Below are 27,880 nucleotides of genomic sequence, written 5' to 3' on the forward strand. Positions count from 1 at the left end.
GTCCAGTATAAGATATGGTTCTTTTCTAAATCCAAGACTTTAAATAAGAACCAGACTAGCTTTCGGATTTGGGTATTAACTTAAACTTGAAGGCTGGCAATTGTAGATTGAAATGGACACTTCTGAAGCATTAGAAATTAAATTTCATCCTGCAATTGGTGAATAGTCCCAACACGACTAAGGAATGGCCTTCCTTGCTCTTAGCCATGTGATTGCTTTTAAGTCACCTAAACTAGTATGGCCTGGTGGTACGTGCCTATAACGCCATCACTTGGGAGGTTGTAGCAGGAGGACTGCTATGAGTTAGTGGCCAGCCTGAGCTATATAGCAAGTTCCAGGCCAGCCTGAGTTACACAGCAAGATCTTGTCTCAAAAATCCATGCTAGTAGTTAGTAACAGACAGAGAAATCAGCCTACTAGTGAACTCTGAACACCATGTGCAGTTTCATGACTGCACACCCTTGACTGGTGCAGGTTTTCTATGTGAGAAAGCGAACACACTTTTTTTTTTAAACAGAACCATTTCTCTTATTCCATTCTAAATGGTTTCTTCTCACCTCATAGTCCTTAAACAACTGGCGCATGAAGAAAAGCCATCCGAATCCAAAAAACAGTATCTAGGGTAGAAGAAAGATAAAATGTCAGGACACACCTTCTTTTGACAAATGCCTTATAGAAACTCTTTTACCATAAAATATCTGCTAACTAGACAGCTATTTTTAGAGATTAAAAATGAGATCCACTTTTATCATTGGAAAAAGACGCTTACACGCTCTTAGAATTTTTAAATTATGCATTACATAGAATGAGTTTTAAGGCAGACAAAAAATGGAAATATATATATTTTCCCATAATGTTATGAAGCCAGTTTATAGTCGTTTGTGGTTCCTAATAAATTTTAAAACAGTGTTTTAGTATTTCTGTGAAGAGTGAGATGGGGACGAATCTCACAATAGCTTCGTGATTGGGATGGCACGAATCTCTTAATAGCTTCTGGCAGAATTGCCATCTTCACAGTGTTAATTCTACCGATCTGCCTTTCTATTTTCTGGTGTCTTTGTCAATGTCTTTCTTCAGAGACTTAAGGCTGTTGTTGCAGAGGGCTTTCACTTCCTTGGTTAGATATTCCTGGGTACCGTATCTTCTTTAAAGCTACTGTGAGAGCAAGGCTGTCTGTGCCCTCTCTCAGGGTATCTGCTGTTCATATATAGAGAAGTTATTGATTTGTACAAGTTGGTTTTATATCTTGCCGCTGTGCTGAAATATTAATCATTTCTAGAGTTCTCTGGTGGACTTTCTTAAGTATAGTATGTTCTCTGCAGATAGAAATAGTTTGACGACTTCTTTTCCTAATTGAATCCCTTCAATTTTCTTCTCTTGTCTTATTGCTCCAACTAATACTTCTTGAATTATATCGAAAAGAGTGGGGATGGTGGGCAGTCCTATCTCACTCCTGATTTTTAGTGGGACTGCTTCACATTTTTCTCCATTCAAAGTGAAGGGGAAGACTGTCAAAAATGGGCTTTAGCTGGGAAGAGGTCAACACAGGAGAGGGAGGGAAGAGGGATAAACAGCACTAGGGATGTTTGACAAAGCCCTAAGGAAACACTATCTGATAATTACCTAATATTACATAGAACATATAAGTGTATCCTTCTACCCACTCATGCATCCACCCATCCATCCATGCATCCATCTACCCATCCATTTATGTAAAATGTCGTTATGCCACTTGGGCTAACAATGTTCCCCACAAGAGCCATAGACTATCTAACAAACCTAGCAGCAGGCATGAGAAACCTCTTTTTGAGCTGCTGGTCAGGAGAGCCCAGAAGACTCTCAAAATAATTCAGGCTATTATTGTTGCCCTTGATAACCTCCCTCAGAGGCTGGAGGTAAATTTACATTACTGAAGAACCATGTACTTTGGAGACAGGACTTGGAAGATCTGAGCTGGATCTGATCTGAAAACTTCATCTCTGAGGTAACTTTTATAGTACCATAAGTACTACGTAAACTGCCAAGGGAGAAAAGCAATCAATAGTCCTACCCAGCTGAGATGCCCATGAACTGCAACAATGACCAACATGGCAAGATATCCCTAAAGTACAAAAGTGGTACTCATATCTTGACGGTAAGCAACAGCTGTCTGATTGGACTGGAGCCTCCTACTCAAGAGGAGGGAAGTCAAGGCTGGTATGATAAGCCCAGCCAACCACCTGGGGCTAGTAAATCATGATCTTAGAGGAAACCTGCTACCAGCACTTTACTAGACCAGTAAAATTAATTCCTAACTGCACTCTAAAAACGTATTATCCCCACAGATCAGCACAGCTCTCTTCCACTAGAAAAGAAGCTCCTTTTAAAAGAAGATGGAGAGCATCACAGAAAACCACTCCTGGTCAGAATACAGACCACAGTGATGGGCGCCTGGCCCTGATGGATGCACTAGTGTTTTTCAGGTCAGCTTTCTTAGCTTCTCCATTTTTCAGCCTAGTCTATAGAAAGCGGTTGCCATTTTGCTGCAAAGACAAGATCAAAGGCTATTACATTTGACAGCTTCTACAAAAGCTGGTGTCAGAGACAAGCCCATTCCAGCTGACGACATGGCTTTTTCAAAAGGATATACCTCCCCCTCCCTCTTTCTCCTTCCTGTATTGTCTGGGGCATTTATAAATAAAATCTTTTTGTGCCCTCCCTAGTGACTGTAACAGGTCAGCACTAACTACCCACTTGTGCCCTTCCTGCCAACCAAACATTTACTTAAGACACAACCTCCCTGCTTCTGCAGGCACATGTTCTTTCACACTGAATTGTCTGTGGCCCTTGACAGAACTTCTCTCTCCTCTAATAGCTCCACAGATCTTAATGCATGCATTGCTCCCTCTGGAAGCCTTTCTCTAACCCCCTTCCCTCCCCCCCCAACCTCCCCTCCACTAAAGATAAGGCGTTCTTTTTGTATAATCCCATTCTCTTTTCCTTCCCCAAGGCACTGATCACAGAGTTCTGAAATGCCTAATGAAATGCAAGCTGTCAAGATAAAGACCATGTTTGGTTGGTCACTCTTTGTAAATACTCCCGTAAAAATGTCTGTAGTATCTCCATGTGTGATACTAGCCACTAGAAAATTCAAAGATGAGTAAGACAGTCATCACCCCCAAAGAGCTTACAGTACAGTGGTGAAGACACTACATAAATAATGTAATATCGATGAGCAATGGAGGGACATGAGCCTGATACTGTAAGACATGATGGAGATCAAGTCTATCTCTATAGGGCTGCTAGGCTTTCTGGAGATGGTACCTACGATGCATTTTTCTACAGAGGTTCCAAAGTTTTTAACCATTCTCTTAAAGAGATGAGTAAAAGTCAGATGAGAAAAAGGCAAAGGTGGTGGGGACAGGAGGACGGGGCTCTCGAGACAGCAAAGAACACGAAGAAAGGCAGGTGGGTAAGGTGTTGGCACACACTGGCAATTGTATAGCTGGGCGGTCCAGAAGACAATGTTTATTAAGGAGAGTTTGAAAACAAGAACAGGGAGGAGAAGCAGTAACCAGTTACCCAGAGCCCAGCACACCACCCAAGGAGCTTTAACTACTCTGGAAAAATGAGGGTCACTGAGGCCGTAAATGACGCAGTGAGATTTGTTTCATATAACAACTACAGTGGCTTGTGGGGCTATAGGTGTCTTTGGAGGAACTCACGTGAGGATGACAAAACCCTGAGTTAACTGGTACAGAAGAGGAGGCCACAGGTAACTGTTTTAGAAGGTAAAACCAGCAGATGTCAAGGACGACAAGATCCAACAGAAATGGGACCTTAGGCAAGAGAAACAAACAGGAATTGTGTTTGTATGATGAGATAGAGAATGGGAGGAGAGAGGGAGAGGGAGGGAGGGAGGGAGGGAGAGAGAGAGAGAGAACAGCTTTAATGTGTTATCAGGTACTCATGACTGGCAGCCATGAGGAAAGGTGTCAAGTTGGGCACTTAGGAATGGGAGAGGTATGCATGGTCAGATGCATAACTTAATGAAAACCAAAACCCAAAACAAAACAAAAAAACAACCAAGATAAAAAGAATGGGATCTCAGACAAGAAATAAGAAGTTTGGATGATGATTTAGATTTAGAATGGGGACACGGGGGCAGATATATAGCTTTAATGAGTTCTCACATGCTCCACTGACAAAGCCTGAAAGGGCTTTTAAATCCTGTGCAGATGAACAAGCAAGTGCAGTTGGTGTGGTTATCCGAGCCAGCAGTGGGGCTGCTCAGGAGGCAAAGAAGGAGGGTCCTGAGCCCAGAAGTCTGAGGTCAGCTTTGGGCAACATACTGAGACTTTCTCTTAAAAAAGAAAAGAAAGGAAGGAAGAAATTGGAGTATTTATTATATCAGGATAAATATGAACTCTTACAACACTATAAAGGGAAAAAGCAACTTCAAAATCTTTTCAAATACACTGGAACCTGCATGACTTTTTTTTTTTAATGAACAGTTTTACAACTGTGCAGAGCAGACCCTTGACCTTGTGCTCAGTGTACTGCGGGGACTTATGAGTGGACTCTGGAACTGATAAAACGTTAACAGCTGAACTGATGCTCAGCACAGGTGGATGACAGTTGCTTTTATGAAATGACTTCAAGGTTGGAAGGGTAGATTAAAAAAGAAAGACAATGGTTGGCAGAACAGTTAGCAAGAATTAACTGGGAAAGACACCTCTCTTGGGATTTACTCATGCTTCTATCCATTAGCCAATACTTCTTAGTGATTACTGTGTGCCAAGTGCTGGAGGTAGATTGGTGACTGCTGCTCTCAAAGGGCAGATAACCTATGAAAGAGATAACGAGTAACTAACTACAAGACAGTATGGCAGCCCATAAGGGACATGAGTGAAGGGCATTATGGTGACATGAAGAGAAACACTGGTCTAACCTGGTCCAAAAGTATTTGGATATCCAAGCTGAAATCTGAAGGCTGAACAGCAATCAGTTGGCCAAGAGGGAGAGGGGCAGGTATGAGGGGGAGAATTCCATAAAAAGACACTGTAGAAATCTGGAGGCACGATGGCACAGCCAGGTTAAGAAACTAAAAGAAGTTTAGGAATTCTATACAGTATAAAAAACAAAATGAGAACATGGTGAGTGAGACACAAGGCTAAATAGCCAAAAGTCAGGGTCCTATGGTAAGCGGCTGTGTATGACATGTTAAGGACTTTGTGCTTTATTCTGTGGCATGAACAAAAATGTCAGAGGTAATAAGTTTTATAAAGTTTAATTTCTTTTATTATTTGTGTGTGTGCACATGTGCTTGCAAGTAGAAGGCAGGGGAAAACTTTTGGGAGTTAGTTCTCTCCTTCCATCTGAGCACCAAGATCTAACTCAGCTTGTCAGGCTTGGGCAGCAAGTGCCTTCATCCGCTCAGTCATCTCACTGGCCCGAGGTGAGAGGCTTTGGTATGAAGTCTCTGATTTCATACCACATAAACCTTCCAGTTCATATGGAACAGGAAAAATGGTGTATGCATTGCTTTCCTGTTAACCACATTTCCCTAGCGCCTTACTTGGCCTCCACTCTGCCACCAACTGGGTCAGATGCTAGGGAATACAAGAGAAAGAAAGATACTATCTTGGATTTCATGGGGAAGAAAAATAAAACATACATGAGAAAGAAAGTGGCTGGAATGAAAGGCCCCTTTGGTTATTGATAGGGGACAAGTTACGCCTCTCCCTGTGGTGACATTTTCATTTAATTAACACCTCAATGATGGTAAAGTAGCCCCAAAACATAGAGAGACAGGGAGCATTTGACGCAAAGGATTGTTTGGGTTTTAGATTTCAGCACTTTGGTTGGTTAAATTTAATATTTCATGTGGATATATTTGTAAAAGTTAAAGATTATAAATTTAAGGCATAAAAGTTTAGAAAGCTGTATTCTTCGGTTAACTTTTGAATTATGTTCATGTTAATCTCACAGGTGAAAGTGCATGGAATTATACTCTTATTTTTGTACTCTTTAACAAGCTGGGAATGGACACTTATATTTATCTGTGGGGAAAAAAACCTCTTAAAACTTAAATGTTTTTTTTTCTTGAATTGGTACTAAGGCTGAAAGTCACTCTGTGTCATTATCAAGGACAACAGGGGAGGTGCAGAGAGATTTTAAGCAGAAGGCAGGGTGTCCAGAGTTTTGTGTATTTACAGATTTGAAAACTATGCTAGCAACAACTTGAAAGGTATGAATTTTGAAAAGGGAAAAATGGTTACTGTATTAGAGTGGTGAATGGGTTGGCTTTTTCTTGTTTTACATTTTCTTAAGTGTTGTTACGGACGTTTTCAAGAGGTGAGGGCAATGCTCTATTGGGGGAAGCATTGGGATGCAGCTGCACAAACCCTAAATTCAAGGATGTACCTCACTTACGTCCCTCAGGGGAACTGTTTCTTTCCCTTGCCATTTGGATGCGATGAAGAGAAAAATCTTTTACTGGAAAGATGCGGGGTGAGAGTGATAATGTAAGCAAGGAAGCGTCTGCCGTTGCTCCTACGCAACCATTACTTAGTGAGTGCTTGCATTTGAAAGTGGGTACATGGCTATGCTCATAAATACATACATGATATCAGGGCTATCATAAACACTTGGGGTGGGGTGGAAGGAAACCCTGGAGAGACACGACTGATAGGAAAAGCAAGAGGCTCACTAGACGATGCTAGCAGAACTTGCCGGTGGTGTATACTCCCTCGGTTTTGTTTAACGGTAGATGGAGGTGGCCAAGTGAGAAGAAAACAAGGGTCGACTGCGACTCGCAAAGAGTGAACAGCAACCAGAGAACGAAAGATGAGGTGTCACTGCACAAAGGAAAGCTCAGACTTGGACCTCGCGGAGGCAAACGTGTCAGCACCCGGATCCTGCAAAGCCCATACCCATCCCGGTCCTCAGCCCTGGTAGGCACGCTGCCGTGGGCCTCCCGCAGGGAGCCAAGCTTCTCCAGGCTCCGTGGTCCGCGGAGCTGCCCGGAAGCCTCGGGGCGCCGTGAGTACTGACCCCCGCATGGCACCGGCTCAGCGCTGGGGCCAGCCAGGCCCTCCCCAGAGTCTGGGGACGCACGCTAGGTGAGTGACAGCACCACACGTCAGCCTTCGCCACCCGGGCAAGGGGGCGGGCTGAGCAAATCCAGGTTCTCCCAAGGCTCACCTGGGAGGTGATCATGATGCTGGAGTCGATCAGGAAGCTCATGGCGAAGCCTCGGGAGGCCCATGCCCAGCTGTCTATCCCTCAGAGAAGCCGCGGCTTAAGACCTGTCCACCTGCTGTGGTAGGCGGCCTTCGCCCCAGCCACCCGGGCTGGCCTGGCGCGTGCTTACGTCATCAAGATGCGCCCCAGCCAGCCAATCAGCGGCCGCATTCTCCGTTTGCATGGAAGGTGAGGGTGGGCAGGGCTGGAAGCCGCTGGGTAGACCAAAGAAGATGTCTTTCTTCTTAGTAGGCACAAGGAGGTGAGGAGAAGTGACATTTGCTTTAAGTGGCACTGCCATTAAATATAATGAATATTATTTTTATATTTTTCATAGCTAGAAACACTGGGCTGAGAGTTGCGCGAGGTCCTCAGTGACATCCCCAGCACGGCAGAAAGTAAAAATAAGTTAACATAGCGAGTGAGGCTTTAAGTCAAGCAGTGTGTTGCAAATGTTACAGATTTTACTTGGTTTAAAAAGCAGTGTGACATCTATAAGCGAAAGGATGGTTGACAGGAACGTAAGAGTCTTCTCAAACATAGCTAAGTAAATTTCTGATATGATAACGTCAAAAGCACACCGCTTATAAGAGTGTGCACTCATTGGACTCTAATGAGACCGCCATTATAGTTGGTGCTTTAGGGTGTGGAGTTTTAGGCCAAAGGACTAGAAATTACATGAAGACAGATTTTAATTCAAAATAATAATTACGTAGGAGTCTGAAGGTGGGCTATGTTAGAAAATAGTTTCCCCCTTCCCAACACGGTCTGAGTGAGTGGCTGTGGCTCAACTACAAAGTGAATTATAATTCTTTCCTTTAGATACTCCATTTATGAAGGCTTAATATACTACAATGGGACTTAGACTTTTCCCACTAAAACCCTAGCTAGTCTTATTGTAAAGACTAGTTACAGTCAAGGCTTGTAAGGGTACAAGTGTATGTGTGTGTGTGTGTGTGTTGCAGGGGATGCTGGTATCTAGAAAGTGAGTGCTCAGATTATAATATAAATAAACAAGAACATTCCCCCAGGTTGCCACACATAAAGAAAGACCCCTGTTCCTTTGATCTGAAGCCTGTCTTACCAAGCAGCCTGTCCTAGTTAGGGCTACAATTGCTGTGTTGAGACACCATGACCGAAAACAAGTTGGGGAGAAAAGGGTTTATTTCAGCTTACACTTTCACACTGTAGTTCCTTTTTGAGGGAAGTCATGACAGGAACTCAAACAGGGCAGGGATCCTGAGGCAGGAGCTGATGCAGAGGCGATGTGTGTGTGTGTCTGTGTGTCTGTGTGTCTGTGTGTCTGTGTGTGTCTGTGTGTTGCTTACTGGCTTACTTGTGGCTTGCTCAGCCTGCTTCATATGTGTATAACTCAGACATGGCAACACCCACGATAGACTGGGCCTTCTATCACCAATCACTAGTTAAGAAAATGCTCTACAATTTTGCTTCCAGCCCAATCTTATGGAGGCATTTTTCTCAATTGAGTTTCCTTCTTCTTAGATAACTTTAGCTTGTGTCAAATTGACATAAAACCAGATAGCACACAGCACAAACTACCTATCAGATACCAAATCCCTGTACCAGAGTGCCAGGGAGCTATGGAGGCTGCCTTACCATGAGAGTCTCTTAAACCACAGAACTCTGTGTTCCTGGTCCCATCTCTCAGGGAAGCAGATAGCTGCCTACAATGTGGCACTCAACTGTCATTCAAAGCTGTGGGATAGTGGAGGATACTGGGAAATTGTACTTGTATAATTATCATGCCTAACTAATTTGATCTATAGGATTTGTTAACTTAAGTAAGCACACACAGAGATGAAATTTAAAATTGAATATGTAAGTTGGGATTGATAAGTGAAAGCAACACTAGGGATTGTTCTGAACCTCTGGTCACCTATCCTCTGTGCCTGAGTGGAACAGAAAGTATGTCCTGCTCTAAGACTAACCACCTTTCTAGGAAGGTGGATGTCGGCTTGGAATTCACTCATTTTAGATAAGTACCTACCTTATCGTGGCTTGGGATTTAACATCACGACTTTGGCTAGACAGTCAGACAGGAGTGCAATACTGGTGTATTTTGAAGTCTGAGATACTTGGCTTTGGGTATCCTGATATGTATCCACATATGTATGTGTGCACATATGTTCATGTAGAGACCACAGGTGAACACTAAGTGCCTTCCTGCACCTTCCTCCAATGTTCTTTGTCTTATGCTTTGACAGCATCTTCCAGTGAACCTGGAGTTTGCTGATTTGGATAGACTCGCTGCCCAGCAAGTCCCAGAGATCCTTCTGTCTCCATTTCTTTAGCATTGGGATTACAGTTATGTGCTGCCCTGCTTGGCATTCTTACCAGAATTCAGGGGACCTGAACCCTGTTTTGCATGCTCTCATGGCAAGTAGTTTATTGCCGAGTCATCTGCTTAGTTCCTAGATGTACATAGTTGATTTTTTTTTATGGTTTTTCTACCAGACAGTATATCATACACTTACATGATAAAAGAATTTCTTTTTTATTGTTAATGCATGTCTGTGCATATATGCACATGCATGCGCACTTGTATGTGTGTATGTGTATATAAATAGCCTTAAATATCATCCTCAGAAACTCCATCTTTTTTTTTTTTTTAAGAGAATGTTTCTCATTGGCCTGGAGCTTACCAATTAGATTAGACTGGCAGGCTAGTGAGCCTGGGGGGATCTTCCTGTCTCACATCTCAGCGCTGGGATTACAGGTGTGCCTCAGCAAGGCAGGACCTTTACCAGCTGAAGTATCTCTCCATCTCTGTACAGTAAAGAAGATGAGCCACAAGTAATATTTATCCAAACTTTCAACTTCCTCTAAGCAAGGGACTTTTAATGTATGTGTTCCAAAATCCTGGACACACACTAAGCTCCTCCAGCTGGCTTCCCTGACAGTTGGGTTGATGCTGGTGAACTGTGGGGGAGAAGCCAGCCATTTATCCTGACAGTTGATTCCCGGAAAATCTAACGTCGCTTTTGAGGGGACTTGGGAAGAGCAGCAGTTTCTTCTGCTGAATCTCCTTTCAATTAAATTCTCTCTTGGTCTTCAGTAACCTGGAGTGCTTGGTAAACTGAGTTCCCAGGCTATTTGAGGACCATTTAAAGAAAAGAAAAGAAAAGAAAAGAAAAGAAAAGAAAAGAAAAGAAAAGAAAGGAAAGGAAAAGAAAATGAAAGAAAGAAAAAAGAAAAGTAAATTTGAAGTGTTTGGGCTCTTGAAAAGATGTAGCTGTGGAGGATCAGAGTCCTCAGATTTTGTGGCTTGGTCTGAAAGTCCAAGAATTAAAACGTTGACTTAACATTTCACCACATTTTCATTAATTTAAATCTGTAAGTAATATTCATGTTTTCTGTGGTTTTGTCTGAGGGAGTGTGATAAATTTTCTTAGAGCTACTGCTTTTCTGTTCATATTTCTGAAGGCTTCCTAATTTGATCCCATGTTTTTAAAAGTGTAAATGATTCATATTATCTTTACGTCAGTGAAGATTAGCCTTTGTTCTTATGGTCCTGGCCTATTATTTTGCGTCTTTTATTTGGTATTCAGACTCTGGGTCTTGATTTTCATTTCCCTTTAGATCTTTAGAAGGCACAGTATTTGCTTTAAAGTAGCACGGCTAACCCCATGTTTTCTCTGTGCTAACAGAATCGAGCTCTTGTGAGAAGGAGACGGGGCCCTTCTGCTTTCTCATGTTTGCCCTTCCCATTAATTCCTCCAGTCACAGTTCCTAAGTCTATGTTCATATCATATTGCACATGTTGCCTCTGTGAATGTTTTCATATTTCCTTTATCTTTTAGCCTGAGTAAATAATGAAATCGTGTTTTTCTTTTGGAGATGGCTTTGCAGTTATTTCATTGTTTTGTACAGTAGAGGATGCCTTTTATTTATGTATTTATTCCTTAAATTCATTTGCTTATTTGTTTTGTATGTACATATGTGTGTGTCAGTGCCATGTGTGTGCCTGTGGCAGTCAGAGGACAACTTTCAGGAATCAGTTGTCTCTTTCCCCCACATGGGTCTGGGGTTTGAACTCAGGTTATCAAACTTAGTGGCAAATGCCTTTACCCACTGAGCCACCTCACTAGCTAGAGGATGCCTTCTAATTGTATTGACTCCTGAGTGAAATTTTACCTGTTTGGAGTTCTTGAGTTTTATTTTCATTCTCAGTGTCCTAGAGGCATCCCATTAGTTCTTAAAATTTAATATTATCAGCCAGGCATGGTGGTGCACGCCTTTAATCCCAGCACTTGGGAGGCAGAGGCAGGCGGATTTCTGAGTTCGAGGCCAACCTGGTCTACAGAGTGAGTTCCAGGACAGCCAGGGCTACACAGAGAAACCCTGTCTCGAAAAACCAAAAAAAAAAAAAAAAATTAATATTATCATGAAGAAGTCATGCAGATATTTCCTCCTTTCCTGGTAATTAATCCTGTTATTTCTAGTTTATTCCGCTCCCCTGGCATTTGGAGCAGTCAGAGGGAAATGACCAGTAGAATATGGCAGAGGAGAAGGTATATGACTTCCAAGGTTAGCTCACAAAAGATGTTGAAGATCCCTCCTTGATCTCTTGGGTTACTTGCTGCAGGGTAATCAGTCACCAGGTCGTTAGGACACTCAAGTATCCTCATGGAGAGGCCAAAGTGGAGGGGAACCAATTTGCCAGCGTCAACTTACTTCTCAGGTGGTCACTTGAGTGAGGGTGGTGGTGGAATCCACTGTAGCCATCAAGTCTTTGAGAGCCCCAGATCTCATCAATACTGGATTGTAACCTCATTAGACATCTCCAGGCTGCTCCAGAGCTGACCCACAGGACTTTTTGGAAGCCACTATATTTTAGAGTGATTATTATGCAGTAATATATATCTAATATATGTTATCACAAGTAATATTTTTAGTGCATATTTGTGTGGGATTATCTGGGAATCTATTACATAGCCTTGAATTTTGTTCCTTTACTACTCTAAAACAAATACTATGTTTTTAAAAATTGTGTTACAGACATACTTAGCTTCAATGTATCAGTCTCCCCCCACAGCCTGAAATCAGGCTGAGCAGGCTTGACTGTTATCTCTAGGAGATCACCGGGGCGGAGCCTGCCACCCTATTGTTCTGCCACTCCCGCTGCTGCTATCTGCCGCCTAGCTGTTCCAGAGCCTACATGTGGACTCCAAGGATGATTTGGTGGGAATGGGCCACCCCTTCTTTATAAGCCCGTGTTCCCGGATATTAAAATTGAGCGTTGATCAGAATCTTGACTTAGCTCCATCCTTTCTTGTGCCACCTAGATTCCCTCTTTTCTTCCAGATTCCAAGATGCCTTCCAGGCTCAAACCCGGACATGCGAGCCGCTGGCCGGCCTCAACATGTAAACAAATCGTGATAGCTACTGTAACATAAATCTTGAGTTGTGGATTTATACAAGAAAGGTTTAGCTTTTGTTTCAGGCAAAGTCCAGAAGTTCAGATGAGGTTTGTAGACATGGAGAGCCCTCTCATCTCCAGTCATACAAAGATGATATCTTCCTACGATGGCTTCCAAAGTTACATTGGTGACATAATCTTTAACATGATGGCTTTCATCTTCAATATGTGGCACCAAGGTTTCTGTGATAACACTCAGGAATTTATATTTATTTGTGACAAAGGAAACCTGCTTGCTTTCAAGCCTGAAAACCTGGGACCTTTTGGGAACCTCTCTTGCAGATATATCCTTAGTGCCAACCTGCTCTGTTGCTGTGGAGAGCTTTGCCAGTTTTCTCATAATTCATTCATTTATTCATAAAAGTAACTATGTTCCAAGTACTGAATATGCAGATATGTATGATAAAATGTCTGCCCCAGTAAATTAAAACAATTTTTTAAAATTGACATGTATTTATTTAGTATGGGTGTATATTCTCTCTGTCTCTGTCTCTCTCTCTCTCTCTGTGCATATATAGGCACACTCTGCACTCAACAGCACTGGCTCCTCTTCTAGAGAACCTGGATTAGATTCTCAGTGCTCACCTGGAGGCTCTCAATCCCAGGGGATCTGATGACCTCTTCTGCCCTCCTCAGACATGGTGCACAGACATACATGCAGGCAAAACACCCATAGGAGAAAAAAAAAGAATGTATGCACCAAGTCTACATCCAACTATGGACAAATTGAGCTGTTATAAAAGAAGGGGATAACAGCAGGTAAAAGGAGGCATTGTTTAAGTGAGTAGGCACAGTCCATAAAGGGCTTTGTCAATGATGGTACGGAATGAAGAATTACTAAAGAGTTTTGAGTGGAGAGAAGACATGATAAAGCCTAGGCAGAAGCTTATGACTAACTTAACCTGAGTGTAAGTCTGTTTTCATACTTAACAAGCTGATTTATCTCTTGTTTAAATCCTCAAGGGCAGACATGAGAACAGATGCGATTCTTTTGCTTCTTTCCATGGGCTAGCCAGATGTGCCTTCTGTTTCCCCCCAGGTCTGCTAGAGTAGGAGAGGAAGCATAGTGAGCAAATCTCCGCTGACCGGGAGAGTCTGCTCTGCCTGAATCATATTCTCCCTTGTTTTTCCTAGAAGTATCCTTGATCTGTCGAGCAGGTCATTTGCTGAGATTTAAAGAACTTTGTAAGCCAGTTCCTCAGTTCATTCACTATTAACAACCAGATTGTATAAACCTAAAAATGGACCAGAGGGTCACATATACTTAAAGCTTATCATTTCCTATTTTGCTATTTTTTTTTTTAGCACACGAATCAGCTTTTTATCACTGTAACAAAATACTGGACACAGGCTATGAGGAAAGAAAAGTTGTGCTGTATGTTAGCTATATGTAGCTTGGCCTTCATTCAGGTCCCCAAACAACTGGAGCAGGGGCTTACCCTGACTCTGTTGCCTGCCTGTGGATCCTGTTCCTCTAATTGGGCTGCCTTGTTTGGCCTCAGTGGGAGAGGAGGTGCCTGATTCTGCAGTGACTTGTGGTGCCAGGGTGGGCTGGTAACTGGGGAGGAAAGGGGTGGAGGGGGGACCTCCCCCTTCTCAGAGGTGAAGGGGACGGAGGATGGGGGAGGGGCTTGAGTAAGTGGGGTTGGTTGAGATTGGGATGTAAAGTGAATGCATGAATGAATGAATGAATGAATAAATAAATGAATGGTAAGAAAAGAAAAGTTTAGCTTGCAGTTTGGGAGGTCTGATGGCAAAGCACTTGTGTCATCTCAACTCTGGTGAGGGCTCTGTGGTAGATGGCAGACAGTAAAAACAGGTGTTGCTGTGAGCAGTTATTTCTCAAGCCAGGGAATAGAGATATCTAGGAGGGGCCACAGTCAATCCTTATGTAACCACTCTCGTGGAAGAACTATCAGGAGGTCACATTAGAACAGTGAAGGAGTCATGTGAGAATGACCTTATGCTACCAGTGAGCTGAGGACCTTCTACTAGTCCCCACCTCTTAAAGGTTCCACCAGCTGCTAATATCATCCCCTTGGGGACCAAGCCTCCCATATCATGGACTGTTGGGGACATTCAAACCATAGTCCCAAGGTTACATATATCTACTGTACATTGCATGTATATTTTATGGTAGGGAAACTCAATAATGTGCTACTGGACATCTCATAACTCTGCCAGTGACATCATACTGGACTCAAAGTGGGTAATGGTGGTGGATGATTGTATACAAATCAAGTAAGAAAAACCCATAAGCTAGGAGGGCTTCTTTATTTCAGAGAGAGTTGTTAAACATTAATTAGCATACAACTCTCCCTACCTTTCCCGGGACCCCCAACTCCAAAAGAATAATAATTAGAAACTGAGGCAGTCTTTTTACTCAATTGATAGGTCAAGAGAAAAAACAAAGGTTAAAAGTCAAGTTAGTTTTATTTGTTTTGTTAACAATCTAACGTAGTTATTAGTTCTGACACAGGAGTGGGGAGGGTTGGAAAATACAGATTGAAAAATCCCACCCATCCTCCCAGTGTGGCCGCTCATGAGGGTTTCCCAGTGCGGCTAACTTTGAGTGCATCTCTTAGCTCCTCCAAGTGCGGCTAACCTTGAGTGCATCTCTTAGCTCCTTCTTACGTTTCTCAGATGGCAGGGAGCACACACAGATGGCAAAGGAGCTAGTTCCTTTTATCTTCAGGCAAATTTCTGAATTCTTCTAGAATTTGTGTTCTGCCCTCGAAACTTCCAGAAGGCAGTAAAAGTAGAGACTCTAGTCTGTCCCCCTCCTCCTGCCCCCACTCTGCCCCCACCACCTGTGTGGCCACTGCCAGAGTTGAATGTCATCTTCTCCTGTCTCTGGGAGCAGCAGTGCCAAAAGAAGTGGGGACTGTGTTATCTTCTTATTTAATAGCTGAATCTAGAATTATGTTTCCTTTATCTCCTCCCTTCCTCCAAAGACATATTTAGTTATACTACAATAATTTCAAGTTAGGGGAACCTCCCTGACTCATCTCTCATAATTTCTAGGTACACACTACATCTTACAGAACATATTTATGCTTAGAGGAGTTTTCCATTCAACCTGTCTCCCCACACTTTTTACCTAGGCTGTACTGGCTTTGGCTGGGCAATTGTTTGTGAATGATAGACATAAAGGGCTTGTCTGGAGTCAGAGGAAGAAGACAGGAGGAGGATGGAGTGGCATAAGAGCTTCTGTTGGGTTCCTGGCTCATTCTCACCCTTTGTGTGCCCTTCGCCCCCTCAGGAACTGAAGAATGGTGGTCTGCACCAGTCTTGCCCACGGCCTTCCCTGGGGACTTCAGCTGAGCAGTTCCTGTGTGCTCAAGTCAGTCTCAGAGGTTGACATATCCTTCCTTGTCTGTACATGAGTTCTGGTAAGATGAACCCCTTAGCATCACTTGCAACAGATTCTCATGGGATGAAAGCTGTTCTTGTGTGTGGTACGATTCTTAGGCCTTCTGGACCATCCCTCATTTCACTTGCTGTCCCACAGTTCATCTGTCTCTCTGGTTAACAAGCTGTGCTTTGTTCAGGAGGGACAAGCATTGGTCCTTAAGGAGTACTTTACAATGTGATCCCTACAGTTTGGACAACGCCTTCTTTCTTCTCTTTTTCTTTTCACATTAGTAAGTTTTTGAGAAGACAAATTAGACCTTGTAAAGGGGGGGGGGTCATATACCCTATCAACCTAGAGAAAACTGTCATAGAGGGCTGAGAAATGATAACGTGGCATCTCCAGAGTTGGGAAGAAAGAGACAGCTGCCACACCTTACAAATGTCAGTGGGTCTTGTGAGTCTCTAAGCCGTCCTGATCTTCAGGAACATTTGTTCAATGCTGTGTTGGATGCATCATCTGACCAGCAAGGGCTAAAGTCATGACCACCAGATAGGTCTTTTTACAAAGCCCCAATGCTAGGGAGCACCCAAACAACTTGACTGAACCTTGATTCTAGGCTTCCTGGTACAGACCTCTCCTGATTGTGGAGTTACTACTGCTATCAAGCCAATGGCTCCTTCTTTTCCTCTGGGAGAAGCCACACTCCTGTTCTCTTGATAGCCAAGGCATCTTTAATTGGTAGGACTATGTGCTCTAGGGGGTTTATCTAATGAGGGACAGAGTTGGAAGTAAAGCTGGACCTAATGGAATCCAGAGCATCATACTCCTGGGTCAGTCATGATTATTTGTCCCCCAAACAGAGGGCAGGGATAAGCTACAAAGAGCACAGACACACAGGTACCTCTGAAGGGACCTGACAGGAGCCCAGCAGCAGCTGAAGAAGAGATGCCGTGTAACAATCACTTAAGTAACTGCCTACCTATCCCCGGGCATTATATGGAATCAAGATTTTGCTGAGTCTTTTCTGAGAAAGATGGCAGCCACCCACCTGTTCTCCATCCTGTCTTACTGCTGTTGGAGGAAGCTCTCAGGAAGTGGCGCCACAAAGCAGGCTCCAAGTGTGGCAGCCAACTCATGGGTTTCCATAACCCTGGAGGTAGCAAGGCAGTAGTGCCATTACCTGTTTGTAGACAGGAAATGGAGGTATAGAGAGGGTAAGAGGCAGTGATGACATAGCCACTAACTGGCAGAAGTAGGAAGAAAGTCCCTGTTGTTGGTGCCTGTGTCTGCTTCTTCCAACCTATATGCCTTTCTGTTGGGAAGGGCAAAAGGAAATGGCAGGATATGTGAGGCTCCAAGCAGGTGTGGGCAGGGAAGCTAGACACTGCTTCCTTCATGCGAGGTAGTAACTCGCTAGTGTCCAGCCAAGGCAAGGAGGCCAGCACCCCTCCCTCACAGCTCTGCAACTGGTTCCAAACACCACTGGCAACATCACCTTAAAACAGGATTTTGTTCTTTTTAAAATTTGGTCTTAGTTGAGGTGCCCAGCTTGAACTCTCTCAGCCTTGAGAAAGAAGGTTCTTTTAAAATGGGAAGCATAACTATAGGGTGAGAGGGCGGCCTGTGGGGGTCAAGAACACTCTGGGGTCTCAGGCTTGGGATTTGGTTACCATTCTCATGGTACACGGCAGGGTCTGTGCCTGGATGCTATTGACTGGTGGGGTCAGATTCCAGCAGTAAGCAGAAAGTCCCGTGCCGAGCAGGTGGATGTCTCCTTCTACTCACTGTTCATTGCCTGAAACATTCCTCCACTGAAAGTTTGTTACTTTGGTTTTCTAGATACATATATAGTTAGTCCTTTTCTTTTAACGATAGATTTCCTAGGCATAATTATAAAAAAATAAAACCAAACCATTTAGTGAGTTTATCTTTGAAACTGTTATGGCTGAGAATGTGGCACCAGGCAATGAGACCTTTCAGAGGGAGGAATAGTTTCTGAAGGCTTATCCAGAGCAAATATGTTAAAATGAAGATGGTAGCCAGAAGGTTGAAAAGGACTTTCTCACCTTGAGTGATGCTGGCAGGCAGTAAGGCCAATCAAAGGGCAGTTTTGCTGGGTACCCTGGTATCCTGTTCAAGTCTCTGCCCTGTTAACTTAGTTTCTCTGCTCCCTACCCATCCTTGGTACGTGGTCCACGAGGCATAGGGTTCAGGTGTGTTCAGACTCTTGACACCATGATCCCATCCTCTACAACGTTTACACTAGAGACTCATGCATTTTAAGCACAAAAAAAGTTACAAAAGAAATCTCATAATATTTTAAGTAAGTGTGCTGGAGAGTTTTATGTCAACTTGACATAAGCTGCAGTCATTTGAGAGGAGGGATCCTCAATTGAGAAAATGCCTCCATAAGATCTGGCTGTAGGTGAACCTGTAGGACATTTTCTTAATTAGTGATTGATATAGAAGGGCCCAGCCCATTGTAGGTGGTACCACCCACAGGCTGGTGGGCCTGGGGTCTATAAGCAAGCAAGCTGAGCGAAGCCATGAGGAGCAAGCATGCCAATAAGCAGTTCCCCTCTGTGGCTTCTGCATCAGCTCCTGCCTCCTGGTTCCTGATCTGTTTAAGTTGCTGTCCTGGTTTCCTTCAGTGATAGATGACAGTGTGGATACATAAGCCAAATAAACCCTTTCCTCCCCAGCTTGCTTTTTGATCATGGTGCTTCACCATGGCAACAGTAACCCAAACTAAGACTGAACTTTTATGGTTTTGTGTTGGGCTGCATGCATGGCTATCCTGGGCTGATCAGGAAGCCTCTTGCCATGAATTTCTGCCTTCTTTTTTAAAAAATCAGATAGTTAGATATCAAGGTCACCATCACCTGATTTTATTCATATTATCTAACATCTCTCTCTCTCACATTGCTCTATCTACTGATCTATCTATCCAACTATCATTTATCTATCTATATACCATCTGTTCTGAAAATCAATTGATTGAGTGAAATTGTTCCCTGTGTGAAATATATACATATACTTGATATTTTTTTCCCTGATGGGCTCAGTGAGGTTTGTAGAAGGCTTTTAGGGGATGAGGCCTATGAGAGGCCCCTCTAGGCTCTGCATCTCTTTTAGGGATAAAGCTTGGACTGGGTACTGACTGAGCGTCCAGTTTGTAGGTAATAGAGTAAGACATGTTTTCCCCTGTCACTTTTCTGCTGGCAGTTTTTTGGTGCTCATCGTGTCTGAGCAATGCTTGAGAGCTGCCTCCCTCAGGAGAGGCCTGTGGGCAGATATCTTCCAGTTTGGAACTTGTCCAGCTCCCAGCCCTGGTGAAAGGAGATGCAGATTTTAGGTTGACTGATGTTGGAAGAAGAGAATTTTAAAAAAGGATTTTTGTTGCTTCAGGGAAGAAAACTGCAATTGGCTTGAAAGCCTAAAACCTTTTCATTTCACAGGGAGAGGTCTGATAGCTCACTTGTTCTCTCACTGTGCTCTGGGCTGAATTCTTTCTGATACAAAGGCTTGATTGCTTTAAACTCGGGGGCACAGTGACCCAACAGAAAGGTGAGCAAGAACTCTGGGCATCTCTGGACTGATGACTTAAGACATTTCAAAGTGATAAGATACGGTTGGAAAACCAAAAAAAAAATAGGCCAAGACCATTAAAAAAAATGAGACCAATTTCTTAGCAAATCTGGGCTCATTAATGTAAACTGATATTGCAACTTACTACCACACAGGTTAAATTTGGATACATTGCATTTGGTCCACATATTGTATTTAAAATTAACTTGTTAAAATTCCAATTATATTTTTAATTTGTTTCTTGTAAAACAACAACCAAGAAAAACAAACAAACAAACAAACAAACAAAAAACCAGATGCCCAGGCATCAAGGAAACCACTGCCTGGAAGGGGCAGGCTGTTATCCCCGCTCTCCATTTTTCATGACCCTACCTCTCACTGTCATATTACAGCATGGAAACATTTGCTATTTAAATCACTGGCCTGGGTCCTGTAGGCTTTTGAGTTTGAGATCTCTCATGTAGGGTAGGTGGCGTCTGCTAGTGGACGTGCTGGGGTACAGAATCTCACTGAGTGAGTGAGTGAGCATGAGAGAAGACTAGTAAAAGGTTATGAGGTAATCATGATTCTGACCTGATGGGTTTCCATGGAGAATGGAGGAGGAAAGCAAAGCCCCTATCCCCACCTTCCTAACAGCAGTTGGGATAGAAGACCAGGGCAGGCATATGAAATTAGGAACTTCACTAGGACAGCGGGTTTACCTTGACAGCGCATACAGGTAGGAGAGGCAGTCCCCTAGTTGTACAGCGTGCATTGTTGTAGAACAGCATCTATCAAACCAGGGGTGGGGGTGGACCAAGGGACACATAAGACTCAAAGTATATTGGCACCAGCTGGGTTTATCTTGGTCTGTATTGGCTGGAGGTGGGATATCTTTCTTCTGCACCAGGTCATATGGTGAGATCATCTGACCTGGCCCTGCTACTGGCTTTGCTCAGCCTGCTCAAGGGCCGATTGTCATCGGTTGTCAGCTCCGGACAGAGTGAGGGTGCCTTCTCTGCAGACAGCCCTTGCTTGGTTACCTTTTCAGCTTGCAGCTCTTCTTTCTCATCCTCCTTCCCCACTCCAGGGATCTCTACTCTCTCCCTGTCTGGCACTGCAACTGTCTCCTGCCCTTCTGGGACCACCTTCTCTGCTTCTTGCTTCTTCTCTCCCACTTCCGGTTCCACAGCCTCCTCTACAGGCGGCTCTTCCCGCTCCACTTCCTGGACTCCCACCTGAGCATAAGAAGGCAGGGTTTCTTGGTAACTCCGTGACATATCTGCCAGGGGTCCTGTGCCGATCTTCTCCTCAAACTGACTAAAAGGCTTGGCCGAAAGAGGGCTGGTCTCCACCATTCCAACCTCTGTCAAAGGGAAATAGTGTGATACGATCTTCTCTTCTTCTAGAAGCTGGTAGCCCTTGGCTTTCTGGATGGAGGAAACTGCAATGGAGTGGAGGGACTTCTCAGCAATCTCCCCCAGTGGTTGCTCTACAGGCCTCTTGAAGGCAGACCGGATTCCTTTCATGCCCAGGTGGCTCATCTCCATGATGTTGAGGAAGAGGGACACAAAAGCGACTGATAACATGAAGAGGATGAAGATGGTCTTCTCAGTAGGCCGGGATACAAAGCAGTCTACCACATTGGGGCAGGGCCACCGGCTGCAGCGATAGAGGGGCAGGATGCGGAAACCATACAGGAAGTAATGGCCCACGATGAAGCCCACCTCAAAGAGGGTCTTGAAGATGATGTGGCAGACATAGGTCCTTAGCAGTGTGCCCTCCAGCCGGAACTTCTTGGTGCCTTTGCTACTGCTGCTGCTCTTCCGGATGCTGGCCTGGTCTGGGGCGATTGGTACCCTCTCACCCCCGTTGCTACGTGACTGCTGACAGAGCTCCTCAGCTTCGCGGTCCTTTCGCTTCTCCTCCATGCGAACGTGGTGTACCGCGTGCCCCACGTACATCAGCGATGGAGTGGAGACGAAGATGATCTGCAGGACCCAGAGGCGGATGTGTGAAATGGGAAAGGCCTCATCATAGCAGACATTCTCACAGCCTGGCTGCTGGGTGTTGCATACAAAATCAGATTGCTCATCGCCCCACACAAACTCCGCTGCTGTCCCGAGGATGAGGATGCGGAAGATGAAGAGCACTGTGAGCCAGACTCTGCCGATGACAGTGGAGTGCTCATTCACCTCTTCCAAGATGTTTCCCAGGAAACTCCAGTCGCCCATTGCTCACTACCAAGGAAGCAGAAGGCAAAATCTAATTGGCCACAGTGCAACTCTGAGATGATCTCTTTCCTAGCTCTGGGAGTGACTTTCCTTTTGGAACTGATGGAACAATCATAGTATCCAACAGCCTCTATCAAGTGCCTCATCTGTGCCGACTAGTGCTAAGAGATGAAAGGCATCTTAAAAATGTGTTTAATTCTAATCTACAAAGTAGGGCTACTAACGACACCTGTCCTCATTCACCTCACACGTTGTTTGAAAGGATCCGTGAATCAGTATCTGTAAAACTAGAATTTATTGAGATTCACTGTGGACCTGAAATAGAAAGCTACGGTAACATTAATTTAAATCAAGACCATACGTTGATGGAAGATTCATGAATCCTAATGCTGCAGGCAACCCCATATATACACCCATGGTATATGGGTACCTGGCTTCCAGCAACTAACTATCTTTCTTTCTTTCTTTCTTTCTTTCTTTCTTTCTTTCTTTCTTTCTTTCTTTCTTTCTTTCTTTCTTATATGTAAGTACACTGTAGCTGTCTTCAGACACTCCAGAAGATGGAGTCAGATCTCATTACAGATGGTTGTGAGCCACCATGTGGTTGCTGGGATTTGAACTCAGGACCTTTGGAAGAGCAGTCAGCACTCTTAGCCATCTCACCAGCCCTCCAGCAACATTCCTATGTGAATGAAATTGTAGATAGCTGCCCTACTCTGGGCTGTTTCGGGCTAAGTAATGATCACATACTTGAAAAGAATTGGAAGAGAATGAGCATCTATTGGACACCCATTATGGACATCCCTCTGATGTTGCATTATTTCGTTTATCTTAGTCCTGTTAGACCTTAGCTATCTGATGGTAGGGACCTGCCTATTGTAGTTACAGCTGCATAGCCAATTCCTGCACACACAGATGTGTTTGTTTGTTTCCAGCTTGCTTTCAATGTGTGAGAAAACAGGGGCTTTTGAGGCTAAACAGATGGTCTAAGATCAAGTAGCTAAATGCTAGCTAGCAGTTCTGTACCCGATCCCATAGGTTGGATTCTCAAACCATTAAGAAATACTGCCTGTGATGTGGGCTACACGTTTCTCTGACTTCTAATTTATGCTTTCTTTTCCTGAGGTTGAGAGCTGGAAACCCCTCTTAATAGTTTTACAAATTGAGGGCAGTATATTTTTATTATTACCCTTTTAAATCCCAAGAGCAGAGAGAGGGCTTTAGGAGGGGATTGCATTACAGGAAGCCCGCTAGGACACGTTCAGTGTTTCACGGAATGAATAGGCTGCAGGGTTTGTTACAGGTGGCTGTTTAAATAAGGCTAAGAATTTGTTCTGTAGGGAAAAATACTATTAAACTATATAATGCCTCTAACATAGCAGGGGCTGACGAGAAGAGGACTGAGTCAATTGGGGGATACAAAGTGGACCACTCATTCAGAACTATGATAAAAGCAACCCTCTCGTATCAGTTTAAGTCAGTTGTCCCTCGGGGCTGACTTATCTCTGGAGCTCTGGAACTCTCTCATGCCTGCCCTTAGGGCAAGGCAATGGCTCATGTTGGAGAGCTCTTCTATGGGTTTCTTCTGGACACCATCCAGAAATAAGCAGGAGGCAGCTAGAGAGATGGCTCAGAGGTTAAGAGCACTGACTGCTCTTCCTGAGGTCATGAGTTCAAATCCCAGGAACCACATGGCAGCTCATAACCATCTGTAATGAGATCAGATGCCCTCTTCTGGTATATCTGAAGACAGCTACAGTGTACTTACATATAATACATAAATCTTAAAAAAAGAAAGAAAAAGTAAGCGGGAACTATCACAATTGGGTGGACAATCCAAGCATTAACCCCACACACAAGACAGATCCAGGGAGGCCAATTTCTTATCAAATAGTTCAGCTCTAGCTTTAGTGCATTCTAACTTGATAGCTTATTATTATCGCATACGTAATCTGACTCTCCTAGAATAGGACACTCTGGGCTCACATTTGGCTTTCTCCTCTCCGAGCCAGCACAGTGCAGATCAAAGCCACACCTTAGTGTGGGCCCTCCACCCATCACCAGGGACAGGGCCAAGAGCAATGGCTTTAAGATCTGAACCTCTCAGCTCCTGAGGAGAGACAGTTGTCACCAAAATTCAGGGACCCTCAGGATTCTTCCTCCATAGCAGCAGTGAGAGGAAGAACACATAAAAGTAAGCCAGTTTATAAAATTTAGACTAAAAAAGAGAACTTGCAAGGATATGCAAACCAGGAGGGAAAAAAGAAAGAAAAGGAAAAGGTAAGATGATCCAAACTGGCTATCTCAAATCAAAAACCAAAGGCAAACCAGCCCTTCCCACACCTGGGGCAGATGGTACTGTTTTGGGAAGCATCCTGAGTATAAACGCGTAGACCAGTGACTCTTAGCGCACAGCGTCCTGATATACAGTCATGGCCCAGGGCCTTACTGACAGCCACGTCAGTCATTTCTAAATGAGAGCCAGTGCAAAGCATTCCCTGTGTCACCTATCCTGACACATTAAGGTTGTTTTAGGGCTTTGAATTTTTTTCTTATGTCTACTAACAGTTTTGTGCCAAGTTACAGGCAACTGTAAGTTGGTATAAATCATTCTATTAGCATGGCAGTGAAACAGGCCACATCTCCTGTGAAGGAGAGAGGATTGAGAGAGGCTGGGGAAGTGCTAGGTTATTAAAACATGTTTTAGATGTATTTAGTATGTGTGTGTGCAGGTGTAGAGGTCAGAGAACTTTCAGGAGTGAGGGTTTTTTCCCCCCAGATAGTTTAAAAATGTTTTAATAAAACACTAATGAACGTGTTTAGATATTAAAAGAATTGTACCAGGAAAATATACAAAAGAGAAACACATTTACATTTTACATGTGGGATTTGCTTGAGGTCATTCATCTCACCCTGCTTGATTATTACAGTAGCAAACTCTTGACAGAGACGCACGCAAGTCAGACACGTGTCCCCATTGAGTCAGTTATAATATCCAGGCATGTGTTTACATATAACAAGTGCTCTCAGGCCTAACAAAAATCCTCATGTTTCACAGTCACAATATAGAAAAAAAGTCTCTACAGTGTAAAGATAACAATCCAGTAAGTTGGTTAGTATAATAGCCCAGTAATTAATCTCAATAGATTGATAATTTATAGGAACATGTGCTGGACAAAATTTCCAACAAAATTAGGAACATTCAGAATAGTTGATATTGGAAAAGGAAATGAAGTTCTCAGCAAGAGAGCAGTATGAGGAGGTGTGGGGCAGGAGACAGAGGGGAGTTCTCTTCTACCATGGGGTTTCTGGTATCATCCTCAGGTCACAGGCTCCGTGGCAGAACCCTTTACCTGACCTGCTGACCTCTCTTGCTGCCTTCCTCCTTTTAAATGTAAAGAAATTGTTTGAAAAAGAAAAAAAAAATCACTTATGTACAGGTGTTTTGTCTGTGTGTACCGTTGTGTACTACTGGTGCCTGCAGGGTCCAGAAGAGGTCATCAGATCCCCTGGAACTGAATCTACACATGATTGTGAGCTCCCAAGTGTGTGCTGGGAATTAAAGCCAGGTCATCTGGAAGAGCACAAGTGTTCTTACCACTGAGCCATCTCTCCAGCCGCTGCCCCTCCTCTTTAAATTTTTATGTGTTTGAATTGTTGTCTTTTTTCCCTCCATTAATAAAGATTGAACTAAGCATATTCAACAACTGCTGTACGGCTGAGTTACAGCCCTGGCCTTAACCAGGAAGTTACAGGAGCAAGCTGGAGCGTGGCGAAAGCCAAGCCAGAACCATCCACTTCTGTTGTTCACTCTATTGCATTTTGCTTGTGAACATGGAGTGAACCAGTCTAGTACAGATGGAAGATAGACTGAAGTTTATTGTCAAGCTTCAGCCCTAGGACGACAATCTATTCCTGGAAACTTCCTACTCAGGAATTGTGGGTAGAGGAGATAATTGAAGCAACAACTTAAGTCGACTGGCCACAGCTTTCCTAACAGTGATGTACACTTATGTACCTCCCATCAGTCCTCATGACAATCCATGAACTGCACAAGTGGCTCTCATTGAGAGTTCAGATTCCTAAACACAACAAGCACAAAACAAAATAAAACAGCATATAGCAATAAGGAGCTGCCAACTCCTTATTTTAAAAGTAAATGTGTTAGATCACTAAATAAATTAGTCTGACTTCACCCTCAATGATTAAGGGAGACAGACATGTCTTTATGACCACAAAACTTAAAGAGAACATGGTCTCAGAACAAAGACAAGTCACAAGAACAAAACACATTAAACTCGATGGAAAGCCACCTCCTCGTCCCCATCGTTGCAGCTGTATTTCTGTCACAGGCTGACAAAATTTTTCCATGAACTAAAATGGACAGATCTACAGTTTGAGAGAGAATGGAGAATTATTTACCCCATGGCCAGGGAGGGACAAGCAGAGAAGTCACAGAGTCTCTTAAAGTGTCCCAGCTAGTGGGGGGAGCTCAGATGTGAGCCCTAGTCTTCCCCACTCCAAACTCTAAGGGAATTTCTAGGGCAGCGTGGCCTTGTCCTGGGTTTGAAGAGGCTCAGAACCACGTAAACACCCATGCTTACAGGTTTCTTGAAGCATCAGTGGGTCACCCACCACTCTGCGGATAATGGGAGGTAGTGTGCCTCCATCCTTGGGTGTAGAGCCATTAGACAGCAGCTCTTGCCAACAGACAGCAGAAACCTGCCCCAGGGAGAGCACAGATCCTTCCTGTGCTCCGTGAATGAACTGCTTTAACATTGTAAATCCTGAGCATGGGGCTTCCCTTCTACCCACGGCACTCAACAGTTCCCACCTTCTCTGCCATTGCAGAGTTGTGATGGGGAAAACAAACAAACAAAACAACCCCCCCCCCAACCCTGGTAACTCAGATGCTCATTTCTGTCCCCCTGGATTCCTGGAGGTGCAGTCGTTCCTTCTGAAAACATAAAGACCTGAAAAAGTCAAGAGCTGGAGTCTGAACAACTCTCTTTTCACCCAACGTATCCTAGCACTCTCCATTCCAAACCTCTGCAAACTCTTAGGTGAACTTGGAGAGGATTTTCAAGGTTGATCTTGAAGTGCATCCATCTCAGCCCAATGATAGACCTTGGTGACAACTTTTTTTTTTGTCTCAGAGGAAGCTACATTTCTAGTGGGAGAGCTATGGATGGCCCTGATCATGAGTTGGAAAGAAGTGAAGGGAAGGGTATAGTCTAAGGCCACCCAAGGAAAACTTGCCGTCTGAGTAGCGTCCCGCGGAGAACCTGGTGCTGTCTTTCTCTCTTGCTGCTCCGCAGTAAAATGGCAACTTTGGTGTCTTTCCTTTGCCACCTAAAAGCCCACCTCCCACTTCCCTACCCCGCCCCTAATGTGCTGCACGACTGAGCAGATATGACTGGATCCGTCCTGATGGGTGGGTTTTACTGTCCAGCAATATTTTAAGCTCCCAGCCAGACAGCTTTTATGAAGGGAGGGATGTTTGGAAAACAATGGGAGAGAGAGAATGGGAGAGCTGTGCTGGGCACCAGGGGAGGAGGGTGGGGGGAAAGCTGACGTGGGAAAGCTTAGCTGGGGCTTCTGTAGGCTCTAAGCATTTTTCTCAGCTACAGACCAGTCCTTTATGACAGGAAATCTTTGGCTTCTTGCAGAGGACAGGTGTGTAGGGTATTTCGCCAGGCCTTGAAGCTATCATCTTAGAGACTCTTGGTGATGTAGGGAGAGTAATATGTGACCTGTGTGTGACCTTGTGCTTCAAGTTACACTGAATGAGAGTGACTGGTTCCCTTCAAAGGGTGACATTTCATCCTCCATTGGGGTTTGATCTTATGACACAACACCTTTAGTATGCAGCCTCCCTGATGACTCTGGTCCTAGAAACAGTGGAGTGCTGACTATAGTTCTCAGCCCCAGGTGTGAGATACATGCCCCAGGTGTGAGATATAAGCCCCAGGTGTGAGATACATGCCCCAGGTGTGAGATACATGCTCTAGGTGTGAGATACATGCCCCAGGTGTGAGATATAAGCCCCAGGTGTGAGAT

At 44.0% G+C, this 27,880-nt stretch overlaps 3 protein-coding genes across 3 annotated transcripts in view; 1 reads left to right on the forward strand and 2 right to left on the reverse strand.

Moving 5' to 3' along the window:
* Positions 1–7,302, reverse strand: part of LOC110291289 (Golgi pH regulator) — a 34,876-nt gene extending 27,574 nt beyond the window's left edge. Inside the window, exons 1-2 of the mRNA XM_021158347.2 lie at positions 7,186–7,302; positions 558–617 (exon numbers count right to left, since the gene is read on the reverse strand). Of these exons, the coding sequence (XP_021014006.1) occupies positions 558–617; positions 7,186–7,227 (102 nt within the window). The 5' untranslated portion in view covers positions 7,228–7,302. The remainder of the gene's footprint in view (positions 1–557; positions 618–7,185) is intronic.
* Gja5 (gap junction protein alpha 5) overlaps positions 6,697–27,880 on the forward strand; it is a 175,251-nt gene continuing 154,067 nt past the window's right edge. The window contains exon 1 of the mRNA XM_021158349.1: positions 6,697–7,413. Coding sequence (XP_021014008.1) covers positions 7,407–7,413 — 7 coding nt within the window. The 5' untranslated portion in view covers positions 6,697–7,406. The remainder of the gene's footprint in view (positions 7,414–27,880) is intronic.
* Gja8 (gap junction protein alpha 8) lies at positions 20,339–27,234 on the reverse strand. Its single transcript, XM_021158348.1, has 2 exons — positions 27,080–27,234; positions 20,339–21,826 (listed from the first exon to the last, which is right to left on the reverse strand). Exon 2 carries the CDS (start codon positions 21,818–21,820, stop codon positions 20,498–20,500), a length of 1,323 nt encoding a protein of 440 aa, XP_021014007.1. The 5' UTR covers positions 21,821–21,826; positions 27,080–27,234; the 3' UTR covers positions 20,339–20,497.

This window comes from Mus caroli, chromosome 3 (genome assembly GCF_900094665.2).
Source record: "Mus caroli chromosome 3, CAROLI_EIJ_v1.1, whole genome shotgun sequence".
Lineage (NCBI taxonomy): Eukaryota > Metazoa > Chordata > Mammalia > Rodentia > Muridae > Mus > Mus caroli.